The sequence below is a fragment of the Lacerta agilis genome, chromosome 2 (genome assembly GCF_009819535.1).
Source record: "Lacerta agilis isolate rLacAgi1 chromosome 2, rLacAgi1.pri, whole genome shotgun sequence".
Classification (NCBI taxonomy): Eukaryota; Metazoa; Chordata; class Lepidosauria; order Squamata; family Lacertidae; genus Lacerta; species Lacerta agilis.
Window position 1 is genome coordinate 62009107 of NC_046313.1, and position 14966 is coordinate 62024072.

At 41.0% G+C, this 14966-nt stretch overlaps 1 protein-coding gene across 1 annotated transcript; it reads left to right on the forward strand.

Annotated features, from left to right (window-relative positions):
* The first annotated feature begins 6 nt into the window (after nucleotides 1-6).
* MRPL22 (mitochondrial ribosomal protein L22) lies at nucleotides 7-11220 on the forward strand. Its single transcript, XM_033140357.1, has 7 exons — nucleotides 7-88; nucleotides 226-271; nucleotides 4364-4499; nucleotides 6943-7008; nucleotides 7980-8057; nucleotides 8730-8799; nucleotides 10944-11220. The coding sequence occupies exons 1-7, from the start codon at nucleotides 64-66 to the stop codon at nucleotides 11153-11155; spliced, it is 633 nt and encodes a 210-aa protein (XP_032996248.1). The 5' UTR covers nucleotides 7-63; the 3' UTR covers nucleotides 11156-11220.
* Nucleotides 11221-14966: the final 3746 nt, after the last annotated feature.

Here is a 14966-nt window from a genome sequence, read left to right on the forward strand (position 1 = left end):
GGGGGAGGGGGAAGCGCCTTTCTCTGCTGTCGTAAAATCGGCAGACGGGTTGTGGCTGGGAAGATGGCGGCGCCCGCAATGCTCGGGGGTGAGTTTGGCGGTGGGGAGGGAGGGAGAGAAAAACGACGATGAAATGTGCCCAGGGGGCTGAGCATTTCTCCACCACCCCACAAAGCAAAACCATCTAGAGCTTCCCGCCCTTAATGGTTCATTTCTTGTTTTCAGGGGCCGCTCGATTGTGGAGCTTCTGCAACTCCGTCGGGTCCGGGAGGTGAGTCTGCCCTGCGAAAGGGTCTGGGGGCCGGTCGATGTTGTGGCTGCGGAGGAGACCGCAGTATCTCTCTCTCTTTCTCTCAGGGTGATGAAGAGGCCTCTGGCTCACGAAAACAGCTAATACAAAGCTGTCCAGTTTGTTTGTTTTTAAAGGCACTTTTTGTGCATCTGTTGTTGTAGAATTATGGCGCCCAATGCAGCGCCTTGGTCGTAGTCAGTATCCAGGAGTTCGAGCGCATGACCAGCAGCAGGAACCACTGAGACTTAACAAACAAATCTTCCAAAGGTTTCTGTACTCCCATGCTTAAGAGAGGTTGGTAGATTTAACAGCCCTGCATAGGGATTGTGGCTGTTGCCGTCAGCTGGAGAAGAAAGGGCTAGGCTGTTTGTGCCTCCGAGGCCCAAACCAGCCTCTAGAATCATGGAGTCAGAATCGTAGAGATGGAAGGAACCCTGAGGGTCAACTAGTTCAACCCCCAGCAATGCAGGTGTATCAACTAAATCATCCATGACAGGTGCCATCCAGCCTCTGTGTGTCTGCTTTCTTAAATCAGTGCGGGAACAGAAAACATCTTCCATAAACAGCTACTAGGCTGCCTGGCTGAGGAATTTGCAACCTTGAAGTGACAGTATATAAATGCAATCAATCAATCAATCAATCAATCGAGAGTATCCACCTGATGGTGAAATGAAACACCCTCAGATTGTGCTTGAGTACAGATAATATTTAAGTGAATGAAAGCATGTGTAGAATGTCTTCATACTCAGGTTATCATGCCTTGGATGTCGTGCCTTGGTAACCTCTAGAATGGACTGCTTTGCCAAATTACCAGAAAGGACCATGCACTATAAGTCAATTGCTCTGCTTCCTGATCAGTTTCTGGGCTTGGTTTAAATCCCTTCACAGTTTTGGATCAGAATATCTAAAGAATTGTGTCTCCCCACGTGTGGTTAAGATATGTATTAGAGCTGTTTCTTCAGGTTGACATGCAGCAGGTGGTTACTCTGGAAAGCCCCCATCATTGAACACAGGAGCCTTTGATGGGGTACAAAAATGTTTATGAAACTTCACTCCTTGTCCCTCAGCTGCAGAGTTACCGGTACTAGGAAAGAAAAGTAGAAGCCAGCATTTCATTAGTTGACCAGGAGGGAGCACACTTCTACCGCACAGAGAAGCCATTCTCATTCAGTAGGGTATTACAGAGGAACAATAGGGCTCTGATCTTTGTTAATGAAGAATGTCACAGGGGAAAGATTTTGGAAGAATAAAAACAGTGCAGTTTTTATTTTATTTTATTTCAGTGGGATTACACTTCTCTGCATGGTTAATGAATCACTCATTTATATAAGATGGCTTTAATGTGTGTAACCCAAAGCCAGTATTTTGCATCCTAATGGCAAATACAGTCGTACCTCGTGTTGCGTTTGCTGCAGGTTGCGAACGGCGCAGGTTACGAACGTGGCGAACCTGGAAGTCTTTACATTTAGGTTTCGCCGTGCGTGCGCAGAAGCGTTCTGCACAGGTTGTGCATGCGCAGAAGTGCGATATCGCCGCTCGGGTTGCAGACTTTTCGGGGTGCAAATGGCACCCCAGAACGGATCATGTTCGCAACCCGAGATACCACTGTATAAGCAATAGTTTCCATTTGTTTCCTTTGGAGAAGTTAATTCCAGAGCTGAAGTTCTTCTGGAATAATTATGCTACTGGTCCGACCAACAGGATAATCTAACCAACTTGGGCTGTGCTGGGAGGCAGCTTGTGTCTGCTTTTAATTTTACAGGCTGTCTCTTGGTATTTGAATACCGGTGTGAAGACACAAAATACAAATGTGCATGTGCATATTTTTACAGATGGAAAAACTGAACATTTCAGGAAACTTGATATATGTTTGAAATATATATATATTTCTTTTTATGGACATTAACATGATTTGATAGTACCAGCTGAGACCCAAGGTGTATAAATGCTTCTTTAATTATGAAAATGAGTTTAAAGATATGTATCTGTAAATACAAATAGCAGTAGGTATTTCCTGTGTTCTCTCTATAGGGGCACTAGAGGGTGCCATCACCTAACAGTTTCTTGCACATGGGAAATTTGTTCCTGCTGAAATGTGGCTAGATATGGAGACAGTGGACAGAAACTAAAGAAAAAAATAAATATTCCAGTGCCCAAGTTGTGTTTCTCAGACAGAAATACTCCTATGCTGTATGGCACCTTGCTTCTGAAATTGAGGAGGCTGTGAAAAGTATTTTGTAATATTACAGAAGCTTCTGTGCTTCAGAAACAAGTGGATTTGTTTTGCTTGTTTTAAATACCATTGATACTGCAGAAGCCTTAGTTATTACTATGGGTCACAGCTGTGTGAATGGATCACATGAAACTACTGGCTGCGTCTCACAGCCTGCGAATTGCATCTAACACTGCATGTGGGAAGTTCTGCTCACACAACAGGACTTCCTTTTCTGCTGCTCTCCCCGGGCACCCTTAAAATTGGCTTTGGGGGGTCTTCCAACCCTCTGGAGCAGATTTTGAGGGTGTGTGTGCAGGGGAAGGAGGGAAATGTTCAGTTGTGCAAGTGGAATTCTACCACACTAGTGGAGCAGCAGTGTTGGATATGGCCCCATGTGAGCATTTTATTCAGCCTAGGGACCTTTCTGCAAGTGGCAAGAACTGATTTAGCCCTGCAAAGAACAACTGGGCCTGAATTCTTGCATACTCATTTTTGGGCATCAGTAAGTTCTTGCAGTGTTCCAGAGGCAAATTTCAAGGGCCTTACTCTTAAGAAGATGCCATGCACACTTTGTATCACTAACAAATTCTAGGTCTGTGTCATTATCTGAATAAAATTATAAATAACTTGTACATATTCTACATGGCACCTGTACGTGCCAAATAAGGTAAACATAAAAGGCCACAATTGTGATTCACAAGACTGTAAGCGTAGAATTCTCAGTGGCAGCTCGGAAGGGGAAACTCCATATGCATTGGAAATTTGCCTTCTCATAATACCTTTCATGCTATGAATGCCTGACAGCTTTAGTGTCCCTTCCACAACTAACCAGTATGTAATCTTTTTCAAGGAAGTCAGCAAAGCTTAATTATAAAAACTGCTAATCACTGAAATTTTTTCTTTTCTCCCCAGAAAGACCTAGCTTTCTTATTTTGCTGTCTCCAATCCCAGTCCAGAAGTTAAATCACTTAAAACAAAATAAAAAATAAAAAAAATCCTTCCAGTAGCACCTTAAAGGTAAAGGGACCCCTGACCATCAGGTCCAGTCGTGTCCAACTCTGGGGTTGTGGCGCTCATCTCGCTCTAAAGGCTGAGGGAGCCGGCGTTTGTCTGCAGACAGCTTCCGGGTCATGTGGCCAGCATGACAAAGCCGCTTCTGGCGAACCAGAGCAGCGCACGGAAACGCCTTTTACCTTCCCGCCGGAGTGGTCCCTATTTATCTACTTGCACTTTGACGTGCTTTTGAACTGCTAGGTGGGCAGGAGCTGGGACCGAGCAACGGGAGCTCACCCCGTGGCAGGGATTCGAACCGCCGACCTTCTGACCAGCAAGCCCTAGACTCCTGGTTTAACCCACAGCGCCACCTGGGTCCCTTAACTTAAATCACTTAGTTGGAATAATAAGAGAAGTACTGGGAGACATATGCCCAAATTAAATCATTTAGTTTGTGGTTTCTGTTAGTTACTTCAAGCTCAGCTTTTCCCATATAGTGTATCTAACTGAATCAATACCACTTTATTTGGGGAAATCCAGCCAGATGGGCGGGGTACAAATAATAAATATTATTATTAGTAGTAGTAGTAATTGATATTGAATATATTATTAGGAGCATATGTCCATAATGTATAAATAGCATTATAGATGCTGCCTACTGGGCTGCCCCCTTTCCTTGCATTAGGCCTACTGCCCCTCAAACCAGCAGGGCAATTGAGCCATCTTGGAGTATGTTGCTCATTGATTAGGAGAGACAATGAAAGAACACATCCTGATAAGTTGGGATGAAAAGCATCTAGCAATCAACTTCTTAAGTGATTATTATAATCTTCTTGGTGGAATGACAAATTCTTGTCTCACAGGTTACTAGCACCTTGCAGTGCCCCTCTTCTGTCAAATATCCATACAAGTGCATCTCTTGGGGAGCTTGGAAGATGGGAAAAGAAGAATAGGATGGTCTATCCTCCACAGCAACCAGGAGAACCTCGAAGACCTGCAGTAAGACTTACATCTATTTATTACAGAATTGTAGCGCAATGAACGGGTGCATTTTGTCCTATTTTTGCAAGGTTGTAATTTTCGAGAACAAGGCTAGCACCGCATTTGTATCAAACACACAGGCTTAAATGTTGGAAGCAATGACCCCCATTTAAAAGAAACCAATTTGTTAATTTTTTTGGAAAAGGAATAAAAATTAATTCACAAAAACAGGAAGCAGTGGGTCCCAGACTTGCCACATCCCAGCAGCTCTTTGGCACAATTAATGACTGAATAAGGGGGATTTTGTTCAGGATCCTTACTCAGTTTTTATCCGCAAGCCTCTTTGAGTTCTGTCAGGGAAAAAGACAGGATATTATTACTATTATTATTATTATTATTATTATTATTATTATTATTATTATTATTATTAATTCCAGCCCTCCGATTTTGGTTTTGTCCTCTGTGGTAGCCAGTCAGCATTTTATTGCTATTTAAGCATGTCAGTTGTCACTGGCTGGTTTTTTAAAAAGAATTTTTAAAAAGAATTATTTTTTTAATGTAAGATCAAAAGTACAAACAATGTAACTTTGCTTAGTAACTGGTTATGTTTTTCTTGTTTGTTTGTACTTTAGAATTTATATTAATAAAAAGCTCAGTGGCCATTATGTGTGTGTGTGTTTTTGTTTTACTAAAGATATACTGTACTTCTGCAGACCTTGTGGTTTTCCTAAACTTGTTGAAATCTCCCTCTTGTATGTAGATTGTACCATTTTGGCTACATAAGGATCCAGGCTCAGGAAATTGAGTTTGCTGTTAGTATCTAGGATATGTGTGCTTGGCACATCATATTAAATTTTTTAAGTATCATTTATTCCCCCCCCCCCCGGTAAACAAAATAGATGCTAGATCTTGAATAGACATCATAGGGTAAGGAATATGTATCCCTAATTCTGTAGAAATTGAGTCTTGTTCTGTCTGATGTGTACAACTAATGGGTTTATTCTGGCCTGAATTTCACTGTGATCATATCCTTATTTCTACTGCTTTGGGCTGTACTTAGAAAACTGTAGCCGTATTGGTACCCTTGTCAGCTTCCATTGTGTGCGGAACTAGATAAACTAAAAATTAAAAGGCTGGTCACTGCAGGAAAGAGATGCTATTTTTAAAAAAGCTTGAAATCACTAGCTGGTAGTATGATATATGGGGCACTTGGGAGACTTGTATGAAAACTCTTTCAAGTTTTCCCATCAGGTATAGTAATCTTGGTCTGCATTTTTTACAGCTTTTCTTTACCTTTAAATAATGAATTTACTGTCAGATGGTTTGGCTTGCTGCTGAGCACAGCTAAAATGAAAAATGGTTTCACTGCAGACAAATACAGTATTTATTTTTAAGTTTCTCATTTTTGTCTTCTGTCCGCATTTATCGGCTCTGCGAGCAATATGATTTGAAGTACACACACTATATTTTTGAGCAACAAAGCGCACATGAAATTTCACTTCTCAAATGAGTAATGTATCTGGGTGAATTTTGTTTCTCTTTTACAAAGCCTTTTAAAAATATATATAAATAAATGCATTGCCATTCTGTAGCTGGTACTGGCCCTTATGTGTGTTAGCAAAATAATAGTTGTGAAGGGGTTTTTATAAGTAGCTTTTTAATCAGTTGTATATTGAGAACTTAACCTGCACTGACCTATTTTGTTAGGGCTGCCATGCAACAATAAATTGTTGAGCTTTTTTGGTGGGGGCGGGGTGGAAATTATTGAGCTTCTTGAGCATGGGTTGCCATACATCTGGATTTTCCTGGACATTTCAGCGATTACTGCCAGGACACTGTTTCCGACAGCCGAATCCCAGCAGTGTCCGGGAAATTCCAGACATATGCCAACCCTTTATTATGTGCATTAATTTCATGAAATTTATCTCACCTATAAATTGGTCCTTATCCAAAATGGTCGTAAACTAGGCTGTTCGCAAATCAAGGTACCACTGTACTAATGTGTGCCCACCTGAGAAGGGACTATAGCAAGCTCAGAAAATAGTTTTTCCTGAGAACATGGAGAGATGCTGCCAAGTAGGGTAGGTGGGACAGCAGTATGATGCACCATTTCTGATATCCTTTTAATCTGCACCAAGTCATTGCATAGCACTGTTTAAAGGTAGGAACAAGTTAGCCAGAGTACAGTTGGTGACCATAAAGCTGCCCACATGAAATGCTAATTTATCTATTATACCATTATCTATTATGTAGTAAAAGACAAATAACACAATATAGTTGGAATTACAGTTTTCGCTGCTTCCATTCTTGCCTGTTGCCATGTAAAGTCAGACATAAATAATTTTTGGGACGTGGAGGAGGAAATGTTTTTATATTTTCAAAGTAGTAGAGGAACTGTGGGTGGTGGGGAGAAAACAAAAGACATTGTTGTCCGCAGAACATAAACATCTCTTTTATATAGGAAATATACCACTGTCGAAGACACATTAAATACAGTAAGGACAAGATGTGGTACCTGGCAAAACTGGTAAGAGGATTGATTTTTGTAGGCTTAATCTTGTTAGGATTATGAGATTCTTTTTTCTTGGTGACTGCTGTATTTTAGTGCCCACTTTACATGTTGCATTTGCTTTTTTTTAAAAAAAAAACCTCATGCCTTGTAAAAGCCCTGGATAAAATGTTACATGAGTTTACTTAAAGAAGCAGAGGATCCTTTGCGCTACAGTGCAAGAAGATCCTGCTTTGCCATTGTGTCCCAGTTGGGGGTGGGCGGGGAATATACCAAGAGGAGATTTAGATAATATAAACTTTTGGTGAGATACAGGGAGTGTAGCAAATACTGAAGAATTGCTTACATTTCCTCTGGAAAAGCAAAAAGCATTCCAAGATCATTTGTAGAGGTCGTCAGGTCCCCTGTATCTGTTGACTATGGCTTTCCCATGGTACAGTTTCCATGTGGAAACCTTTTGAAACTCTCTCCATGCCCTAAACTGTTATTTATGTGTGGAAAGCATTCTTAGTGACAGCTTATGCCAGGTGAAGGCATGCCAAATTAGGGGGGCTGGTCATACAGCAGTTGCATAGCTTGCTGTGTCAAGCAGCTGCACATGAAAGTAGTTTTAAATAGCCTTTTGCTTTCTGCAAAACCCCAGCCAGCATGGCCAACAGTCAGGGATAATAGGAGTTGCAGTCCTTCAGCACCACGATAGATTTGAAAGCCTTGTTCATAGGAAGCTTTCTATTTATTTTGCAGTGCATTTGAGATGAGGAATTTTTCTTCTCTGTATCAATTTGGTAGTCCTTAATGCTCTTTGTTAGAGTTTTTGTTTGTTTTAGTTTTTTGTACCGAAGCACTTATATAAAACTGTGTAAAGCAACTCAGTGTTGCATAGTTCTTCTACACTGAAACTGATGCTTATAATGTGGTTTGTTTCACTATATATGAATTATATACTGTATTGAGAATTTCTCCCATCTCTGTGTTGCTTTTCATTTCAGATACGAGGCATGTCCATAGATCAGGCACTAGCACAGTTGGAATTCAATGACAAAAAGGGAGCTAAAGTGATAAAAGAGGTATGTTACAAGTTTCTTCAGAATTTAATTTACCATTCTCTATTAAATCTATATATTTCTAACTGGTTTTTTCTTTTATAAGCCTTGCATTGTATGCTGTATTTTTGAACATGTTGGTGAACTGCTTAGAGAACTGTATTAAATACCACACACACACACACACACACACACACACACAGAGGGATGTGTGTGGCTGAGAGCTTGCATAGTTTTATCTTGCAGAAGTCTCTCATCCTCACTCAGTGTTGTGCTAGTTGATGTGGGTATATCTAATTTTCCTGCCAGGATTTTTATGCCTGAAACGGCATTTCCACTTTAGTGCTGGCAAAAGTGTAATTATATTGTTTGGCACCTGTGGCAGGGAAGCCTCTGACTCTGGATGCAGTGGCACAGAAAGTAGAGAGATTTTGGGAACTAGACTGTTTGCAGTCCTACTTCTGTGTGGGAAAAGAAAGTTTTCAGTTTGGCTGGGGTTAAAATCTGCCGAAGGACATGTTGCCATGAGGTAGGGAAGCTAAGAAGCAAAGTACCCCAAGGCAAGGAAGTTGAAGAAATGCATTGTTTCCTTTTTTAATTTAAAGGTGAGTAGGTATTACTGTGCATATGAAAACTCCAGGATTAAAAATTTACATACAGTAATCTTAATTTGTAATTTTCCCTTCTTTCCAATAGGTCCTTCTAGAAGCCCAAGAAATGGCGGTGAGGAAGCATAATGTAGAATTTAGATCCAACTTACACATTGGTAAATAGTTTTTTTTTAATTCTAGAAGAAATCTTCTAAAGTGCCATCCCTTTCTCTGCCCTACAACCACCTTTGCCCCTAGAAAAGCCTCTTTGGAAGGTTGGCAGGCCATTTTGAACAATTAGGGATGGGTTACATAATGTTTGGAGGGTGATGATGGCTCAGAGTCCTAAAAGTGAACTTGATAAGGTAAGGAAAGCCCCCCTCCCCGGGCACTTCCTGTATCCATCTAACTTTGCTCAACAGGGCCCAACCAGAGCTTTGTGTATCCAATGTGTTTCATAGTTTGGCATCTCTGAGTAGCCTTGGCATGAGAAAATTTCTCTACTGGAAGGTCACATAAAATTTTTTCGAATTAAATGTTGGGTTTTTAAAAATGTAATCCCTCCTAAGGATGATTGATTGATTCCCACTCCAATCAAATATTTTGGTTCAAATATTATTGTTTATTGGAAAAACTTCCATTTATACAGCAAGTAAAATACACATGGCATACCCCCCCACCCTCAGTTTTGCTTACTTAACAGAACCTAACTGATCCCAGGTGATTAAGGGCATCAGAAAACTGATCCCAAGTGATTAAGGGCATTCACAAAGAAAAATCCCACAAAAATTCGATGAAAGCTTCAAAATGGAGGGTTTTGTATGTCTCTCGCAGTTTTTTGGTTTATTAAGTACTGAAGTGTTATGAGAACTATTACATAAAATCAGTGGGATATGTCTAAGATGAGGATGTCAGATTCATTGTGTGGATTTTGAGTATCTGTGTGCTTAGGGGAAATATTTAATCAACACAACATATAAAGCTTACTGATTACTTGTATACGTAAGACTTCACAAGTGATACTGAATACATACAACTTCAATGGGAGTTCTTGGCCTACTGGATTCCTTGGAGCAAATATGTTTCATTTCTCAAATTCTGGCAAGGAGTAGACTTGCCTGATGACATCTTCCAATAGATTAAAGATAGGCTTCTAAATTTCCTAGCACTGTTGGGGATAGCAACAATTTTACAACTAGCTGTAGAAATTGCAGCATACTTTACTGATAGCTGCATAAAAAGTAGGGTAGACCTTTGAAAAGTAATTCAACCTGCATGTGGATTAAGTATAACTTCAGTCCTTGCAGCTGTGGTTGTTTGACATTACTTGCCCTAGCGTTTGTATACATGAAAAGTGCATTATTCCATATAGGTCTTAAACACAATAATCCATTTTTCATCATCAGCCCATTTCTGTTGGTTTGTAATTCATTTTGCTGTGGCAGGTTAGCCAGCAGTTCACACTTCACTTCCCAGCAACTGGTCATCTGTCAACCTTTAATTGAGGTAAAAAGGTTCTAAATTAAGTGCATTTAGATCTGGCATTTAGGTATAGCCCTCTGAGTTCTCCATATCAAATGGACCCTTTTAACTTACCTTTATGATGCTGCTGTCATAGGAAGCTCATTTCTCTTTTAAACATATGATGACAAAAAGCAGTATAGAAATGGCTTCTAGCAAAGGGGGAAATAAAGTGTCACTTCGTCATGATTCATAACGCCTCGAGTGGACGTTCTAGGGGAAAGTGACTGACCAGCTTAGTGAATTATGCTTTCCTAGGGGAAGGCTTAAAAAGGGTGGGGTGGGTTTTGGCCGCACAAAAACCTTTGATAGATGAAACTCACAGTTATAGAAGAAATACTTAGTGAACTACTTAGTGAAAAATGAGTAACAGTAGTAGTTTTCATTAATTTGTTTAATATTTTTCCTGCTGGTTTACACAGGTCCTGTTTTTTTCAGCCATTTTTTAAAAAAATATATATTTTCTTGTGTACTAATTTCTTCTATGCCATGTTGTTACCACACTTCTTTAATAAAGTTAGTGGTCTGCCTAAATAGGGGTGGGAGGGTGGAATGGGACATTCTGAAGGTAAAGGATTTGCATATAGCTTTATTGTAGGCCCAGATAAATAAACAGGACCGGTACATTTTTCTGTGGTTTGGTTTGTAATTTTTGACGTGGCACATTAAAAAGAGAAATCCAGTTCTGTCAAAGCATTGAGTGAGCCCAACGTTCTGCTGAGTTTTTTTTTTAAAAAAAAGAATTTATGTTATGGTCTGCGTTCTCCCTTTCTTTTAACATCTACTTTATGTCTTCTAGCTGAATCCTTCTCTGGAAAAGGGCACTACCTGAAAAGGATCCGCTACCATGGCAAAGGCTTTTTTGGCATTATGGACAAAGTCAAGTGCCACTACTTTGTGAAATTAGTAGAAGGCCCACCTCCACCTCCAGAGAAGCCAAAGACTGCTTTTGATCATGCAAAGGAGTACGTGCAGCAGCTTCGTAGCCGAACCATTACTAACACATTGTAATATTCCCCACTGCGTTGCTCCCTTTTTTGTGATAACCATGTAAATAAAGTACATTTTAAAAATCAGTTTCAAATTAGGCTCAGGTGTCTCCTATAGACACAAAAACGTGTGCGGTGACTAGGAAAGAATACCAAGAGCTAGGCAAGTACAGTGCCTCAGATCTAGATGGTACTTGAGAAAAGTGGTAGGGAGTGGTCCCAAATGAGGAAGCTACAATCTGATTTTTCAGTTTGGTTCTTTCCCAGTAGTACTTTCACTGGGAGTATTGCCTTTCTTGATCTTTTAGTCTGCAAGTATGCTTTAGCACATGCTGAGAACGCAAAAAAAGATTTAATGGGATATCCAATCTAAAGGGGGCTTGCATTGACAGAAGTGCTTTTAGCTACTGGAATGATAGTAAATGGATTCTGTCCTAGTTCAATTAATGGTGTTTTGGGTTTGTAGCTATTTTAGATTTCCGCCCTGTAGTTGAAACACTGTTAAAGCATTATAGATCTACTTCATTAAAGTGTCCCAGCCTGAACATGGGGCATATGCTGACGGCTAGTTACAAATTTGTGAGGGGTGAATGTCTCACAGTATATTCTGAAGGAACATGATTCAGCTGCCACGCTGTAGTCAAGGAGCTTTGGTTATTGTTAGCACCTGGATGAGAGACTTGCCTAGGAACTGTATGTACACATGATTTGAATTCCATCAAGAAATGCAGGGAATTAAAAAAAAAAAAACACCAACGGTTGGTGTTCAACTAGCAGGCAAAGCTCTGTGAGTGCAACTGCCTTTTCTTCATTCTTTTCTTTTGCATAATAATTCATTAAAGAATATGGAATGGGCAGTCAGTTTTGTTCACTGACAAGAATTGGCAGGGAATATGCATTTGGTTTGATGATCGCTTTTGATATCTTCTCATGCATCGCAGAAGGGGGGTGGGGATGTTTCCGAGCAGCTGCACAGTAAACAAGTAATGAGAAATTTCAGTTTAGTACAAGTGTAACTGCAGATGGTGCTACTGTTTGTTTTCTGGGGGTAGTCAGAAACCTCTTGGCACTCAGTTGCACTAGGAGTCCCTGATATGTGCAGAAGCCAGTTAATCTCTAATGAAATGCTTAGCAGTAATAGAGCATGTGCACCCAGATTACAAAAGGAAATTGACACTGATTATAAACTTCTTTATTTTTGATGGGAAGCAACTTGCTCTGTATGCATTTTGTGCTCCTAGCTGCGTATTACAGAGCAGCCTTCTCTTCCAACTGCAAAGTAGGACCTGCATTTCATTTCAGGTCAGGGGTGAGGAGGCTTAGGGACCAAATGCAACCCACTAAGCCTGCCTATTGGGGCCCTGTGACTCTTCCTAGGCTACACTCCCTCAGCCACACCTGTCTCTCTAGATCCCACTTCCTACCAGCCCTACTTTTGAGTGTTTGCCTGGCTGGAATCTGTCCTGGAACTCTGACAATGCCTCTTGCTTATCTGGATGAAGGATAGAGCAGGGTGGGTGTAAAACTAACCTAATACACAAAGGTTGCTCTTCCTACTTTTGCCTCTGGCTTCACCCACCACTGCCATGGACTCCACCCATGCTGACGGGAATGTGGGTTTCCATCTGAAAAAGTTTCCCCACTCCTGTTTTAGATGGTGAGGTAATCTAATCTACTTTTAGCTTTTTGTTTAATTGTAACCAGCTGGCTTAAAGAAAACAAATATCTGTATGAACTGAAATTTGTGTGACCTATTTATTATTGAGTGACCTTTATTAGTCTAGAGCAAGTTTGAAATCCTCAAAAGTTGGCTCGGCTAACTTGATTTTTGAGGATTTAAAACTTCCTCAAACAGAGACAGTTCTAGGGGAGTCGCACCAGGTACAGAGCTTTTGGGGCACCGGAGCAGGTGCCACCGCTATTATTCCAATGGTGCAGAGGGGGGAGGCCACCGGATTTTGGCATTGCACCAGGTGCCCCTGAAATTTGAGGTGCCAAGGTCCACCAAAGGCAACATGTGGAAGGGGCTTCAGGGAGAGCAAGCAAAGATAGTTTCACTGTGTTCTCACAGAACCTTCTGGGCCTTTAGCTAGAATTGTTCCCTCCATAGAAAACCTTTATATCCAGTGCTAGAACCACACTCTTCTCCCCACCTCCTTGCTTCCAGCAACCATAAGCTCTAGATACTGGTTTCCAACAAAGTTGTAGATTGCTCCATGTTGCCTTCATTTTTTGTAAACAACCCAGCTTCTCAAAGTCTGAGGAGAAAGAAGTTTTTTCCATTTGCTAATTGTTGGTAGGCTGATTTCAGCTGATGCTTCCAAGGAACATGACAAGACAATGCAATAATTTTAAAATGGCTAAACACAAGCAATAAAACACAAATGGTGGAAGTAAAATTTATCCATGGAAAGGTAGGGACCTCTCTACACAGTGCCAGAAAGCAAAATCATTGCCAGCCAAGTGTTTCTCTGGAGAATAATCTACAATTGAGGTACCATCACTGAAAAGGTCCTGTCTCTGAAATAGGGCTTCTGATGTAGATCTTGACAAACTGGTGGGCTTATATGGGCTAGGTGATTATATGGATGTGTAGGGCTTTAAAAGTTAATACCAACATCTTGAATTGAATGTGGAAACAAATTTAGAATTTGTCAAGATTTTTTAATACTGGCAAGCTCTGTTCAAAATAGCCAGTGCCGGTTAGCAACCTGGCTGTTGTATTTTGAACCAACCTAAGTTTCTAAATAGCTTTTAAGGTCCACTCCTCTCTGCTCCAATACACTGAAGCAACCTAGTTCAGATGTTTACTAGATCATGCATACTTGATTCTAGGGAGAGCATACTTGATTCTAGGGAGAGTTCGTTGCTCAAGAGCAGATTGAAGACAATCTCTAAAGCCCATCATCAACGGTACCTTCATCTTGACAGGGCTGAGCTTACTAGCTCTCATCCAGTAAGTTACAGACTGCCGGGACCTGAACTACATTCCACTGACTCACCTGGTTCAACTGAGACCTGTTATCCTTGCAGAAAAATAGGTCAAAACAAACTCCGCCTCTTCAAAATATCCCCAGCAGCAGAAGGCAGTAAGCACACATAAGGCATCATGTTGCTTGCTTGCGTTGTTACTGGGAAAAGAAATACTTTTCAAAAACCTTCAAGACTACAGTGAGAGGAGAATTGTGCTGTCTGGTGCTGATTTTGCACTCTGCCAATACAACCAGCCACTAGGACTCTGCATTCTCTTACCTGTTTTCCTGCAAAAGGATCCTATACATGGGTGCGGGAGGGAGGCAAGCCTGCTGCCTTCTAGATGTTGAACTCCCAGTTCCCATCATCTGTAACCCTTGGCCATGCTGGCTGGGGCTGATGGGAGTTGGAGGCCAACAACCTCTGGAGGGCCGCAGATTAACCACTGCTGCTTTGGGAACAAGGGGACCTGCCCTTTTTCATACAAAAAGGATTGTGCCGGATTGAGGAGTTTGGTGTTTGAGGATTTGTGCCCTCTGATGCATATCCTTAAGAATCCAAAATCTCCCATCACCTCCACCGAAATATTACTTTGGTGTCAAAGAACCTTCCAAGCAGTAAAGTGAAGATGGGAATAATTGGCGGCCAAAATGCATCCTTAGAGCCCAAATCCTTTCTCTCCCCCCCCCCAAAGCAATTTCTCCTTTCCTGCCCAAGGCTAATCGTGGTGGAAAGTACCACCCATGGATTTTCACAAATCCCTTCCTTCCTGCATTCTTATTCTAATAATCACCCACAAACTAGGCTAGGTTTTATTTAAAGCAATTTTGCCAGAAAGCAAAGGCAATTTGTTCTTATTT

Coding starts and splice junctions, on each gene's coding strand:
- MRPL22 (XM_033140357.1), top strand. CDS start 64: ATGGCGGCGCCCGCAATGCTCGGGG. Junction 272..4,363: donor AACTCCGTCGGGTCCGGGAG/GTGAGTCTGCCC, acceptor CTTGTCTCACAG/GTTACTAGCACCTTGCAGTG. Junction 8,058..8,729: donor GAGCTAAAGTGATAAAAGAG/GTATGTTACAAG, acceptor TCTTTCCAATAG/GTCCTTCTAGAAGCCCAAGA.